Genomic DNA, 3,620 nt, shown 5'->3' with positions numbered 1-3,620 from the left:
GCCCTGGAGGATCCTGGCTTGGACATCCATGGCAGGATGGGGTGACTTGATCCATAAGATCCCTCCATGAGCTGAGGATGGGATGAGCTCCAAGCAATGGGACTTGCACCGGGTCACCCAGATGGAGCCGACTCAGCCAACTTTGTCCTCTGATATGGACAAGGGACACGGGGAAAAGAGGAAACACAGCTGACCTACAAGGTTTGTGAGTCCTTCATCAGTAGGTTGGCAAAGAGCAGGATCAGGAAATCATCTCTCCACAGGTTCCCTGTCCTCCAACAACTCCCAGCTCACCTGCTATTGGAAAAACAAAGTTTGGCTTGGCTGCTTTCTCAGTTGGTCACCTCTTCTGTTCTTGTGATGATTTTTCCCCCTTATAAAAGCCACCAGAATTGCCTGACTTACTTCTCCCTTTCTCCACCTTGTTTGCCACCCCTTGTTGCTTCATTCTGCCTTTGTGCAGAACGGGAATTCCACCCCGCGTTCCTCACGTGCCTTCCTGTCCTTCTGTGCTCGTTGCAGGTGGGCTGTAAAGTAGCTGTTACCTTCTTCCTCTACTTCCTGGCAACCAATTACTACTGGATCCTGGTGGAAGGGCTCTATCTCCACAGCCTCATCTTCATGGCATTTTTCTCAGAGAAGAAATATCTTTGGGGATTCACATTATTTGGCTGGGGTAAGTCATGGCTGCTCCTCACAGCTCCCCTGGGAGGCAGTTTTTGGAGATGGTCGTGGGTATAAATAAACACAGGAGAAGGGATATTATAAATAAATACAGGATGAGCATCAGAGCCCCCCAGTGACTCTTGCAAGGACAGGGTTTCCCTCCTGTGAAAGCTTTATCCCTTCTGAAGTGTGGGATTTCCACTGTGGCACCCCCAGAGTCTCTGGAAGGATCAGCCCAGGCTTGGAGAGACAGCACATGGAGTCAGGGGATCCCAGAGTGGGTTGGGTTGAAAGGGACCTTAAAGACCATTTACTCCCATGGGCTGGGACACCTTCCACTAGCCCAGGTTGCTCCAAGCCCCTTCCAAGCCTTGGATACTTCCAGGGATGGGGCAGCTACAGCTTCTCTGGCAGTGCCTCCCCACCCTCCCATCCTGCCATCCTTCCAGGAGGGCTAAATTTGGCATTTAAGGATCCTCTGAGTTCTCCCCATCTCCTCCCAGCGCTCCAGTGGGGCTGGAGGGGCAGAAAGTTGCCAGAGGCTTTGAGCATCTGCTCCCAAAGCTCTGATTTCCTCCCTCTGACCTCAGCTGCTTTAAAAAGCTCCCTGAGGTTTCATGGAGCACCGGTGGAAACCTGCAATTTGTGGGGAAGGCTTTTTTTTTTTTCCCTTCCTTTTCTCTTTCAACTTGGGCATCTTTTCCGTGAGGACTGAGGAAGGGGCGGGATGTGGGTGCGGGAGGAGGCGTTGTGGGCACACACATGTCAGACAAAAATGTGATTTCTGTTCCCTTCTGGCCTTAGTTTTTGGCTTCCAAGGAGTTATGAGGTGCTGGGAGGCTCAGGACAATAAAACAAGTGCCCACAGTTGTCCCAGAGCCTGTGGAGTGTGAGGGAGCACGGGAAGTGTCTTGGATGATCCCTGAGGACACAATGGAGAGTAATGGGCTGTGGGTCCACACTGTAGCTCCCACCAGGAAAAACCTGGTCGAGGGGGGGGGTCTGTGGTTGCTCTAAACTGTGTGGCCCAGGCCTGCTTCCCACATTCCAGGTTTAAAATGCACCTGGCCACATCCTGACTGCAGCCTGGGACGAGGTTCATGTGTGCACCACGCCAGCCCCATCCCAGAGCTGCATTTCTTAGGGAAAAGAGCCGGTGTTTCCAAGCAAGGATTGAGTTTATGAAGGATTGGAGGTTTCTGGGATTCAGGCCAGCCTGCAGGAGTCTCCCCAGCTTTCCTCCTTCCCAAGTGGGATATGGGGAGAAGCTCCTTCAGTTGGTGACGAGGTCAGAAACTGCTGGTGCTGCCACAGGATAAGGATGGGAGGTGTAAAAATGAGTCTCAAATTGGGAATCCATCTCTCAGGAAAAGTCTAGACCTGGACAGCTGGAATGTTTAGGGGAAAAGAAAATAAATAAATAGATATTTGACAGGGCTTGGAGCAACCTGGGCTAGTGGAAGGTGTCCAGGGCTTGGAATGAGATGACCTTTAAGGTCCCTTCCAACCCAAACCATTCTGGGATTCTGTTTTGTGGATGGGGCATTTCCTACCTCAGCTGTTGTGGGACACAGAGGGCTGCAGGTGTCACCTCTTTTTTAAAACAAGTGGACAAACCCCCAAATCAATTAAATTAAATTAAAAAACAAAACAAACAAAACAAAACAAAATAAAACAAAACAAAAACAACAAACAAAAAACCCCAAACCAACCAAAAAAAAAAAAAAACCACCACAACAACAAACCAAACCCATCTTCTTCAAGTAAAATTGGCATCTTCAAGTAAAATTTACTTCTCAGAAAATGCCATTGAACTGTACAGAGCAGAGACTTAAAGAATCGATTCCCCAGAGGGAATTCTGGAAGAGAGGGGAGCAGGAGGAAAATAATGCCATATGTTCCATGAGAAAAACCAACTCTCTGCTGCTCAGAACTCGGCCAAAGGTAAACAGCCCCACAGGCAGGAGCTGCCCTCATTAATTCCCCCAAGCACTGCCAGGGAATAATCATTTTATCAGAGCAACCGCAGAGCCCGGGTCCCACCTGTCACAACACCCACCGTGGATGTGCTTCCAAGAGTTTGAGGCTGCTCCATTTAAATTCCTCTGGAATGAGAACACAGGACCCCTCCGGTGGCATTTGGGCTGCCTGTGTTTGGATTAGCATGATAATGTTCACACACGTATTGTTTGGATAGTTTTTTGGGCGCTGGGAAGGGGCAAACCAGTCCAGGAGCCACTGGAATCAGTGGAAAAACTCTCCAGCTCCCTGCAGTGGGCACTGGATCCTGCCCAGGCCACAGCAGGGAAGGGCACAGAGCCGGGGAGAAATAATTATGACGTTCCACGTAGGTACAGAAAAGGTGATTTTTGTCCTAAAAACAATATCATGACAATAAACAGCGTTGGATTCTTCCCGCCTGGAAATCTCCAAGGTGGGAAAGGGGTGCAAAAATCACCCTCCGAGGTGTTATTTCCAGACTACTGAGGAAACTGGGATATTTAGTTACTCTTTGATGTGAAATCCAAGGATTTCTGTCGGGTCTCTTCAATCCACAACCTCGCTGGCGCGAGGGAGCTCAGCTCCATCAAAAGTCCTCATTCCCTCCTTCCCAGGGAGACCCCGATGGCAGAAAGGGACCTGAGAAAATTAAATCAATAGTGACATTCTGGGCAACAATAAATTCCCCAGCAGCTGTTTTGGGAGGGAAGCCCAAGAGCCGTGACCAATAACTGGGAAACCCAAGCTGATCCCACTGGCATTTTTCCTTCACACCGTGGTAATTCCCTGCAGCTGGACCTCACTTGGATTTCAGCTCCAGAGGATTGGAGAAGGTAAATGGGGTGTGAGACTGTTAGAGGTGCTCAGGTCCAAAAATTATCTAAGCAGGAATCATCCTTTCCTGAGGGAATTTGTACCCAACAGGAGCAGAGGCATCAGAGGGTGTTGTTGTC

General features: G+C 49.6%; 1 protein-coding gene across 1 annotated transcript in view; it reads left to right on the top strand.

The window, feature by feature from the left end:
* PTH1R (parathyroid hormone 1 receptor) overlaps window positions 1-3,620 on the top strand; it is a 49,801-nt gene that overhangs the window by 27,849 nt on the left and 18,332 nt on the right. The window contains exon 7 of the mRNA XM_029964676.1: window positions 523-728. Coding sequence (XP_029820536.1) covers window positions 523-728 — 206 coding nt within the window. The remainder of the gene's footprint in view (window positions 1-522; window positions 729-3,620) is intronic.

Source organism: Manacus vitellinus, unplaced genomic scaffold (genome assembly GCF_001715985.3).
Source record: "Manacus vitellinus isolate BGI_N305 unplaced genomic scaffold, ASM171598v3 scaffold_78_pilon, whole genome shotgun sequence".
In the NCBI taxonomy this organism is placed as follows: domain Eukaryota; kingdom Metazoa; phylum Chordata; class Aves; order Passeriformes; family Pipridae; genus Manacus; species Manacus vitellinus.
The sequence above is the reverse complement of the archived record's forward strand: the minus strand, read 5'-3'. Positions and strand labels throughout refer to the sequence as shown.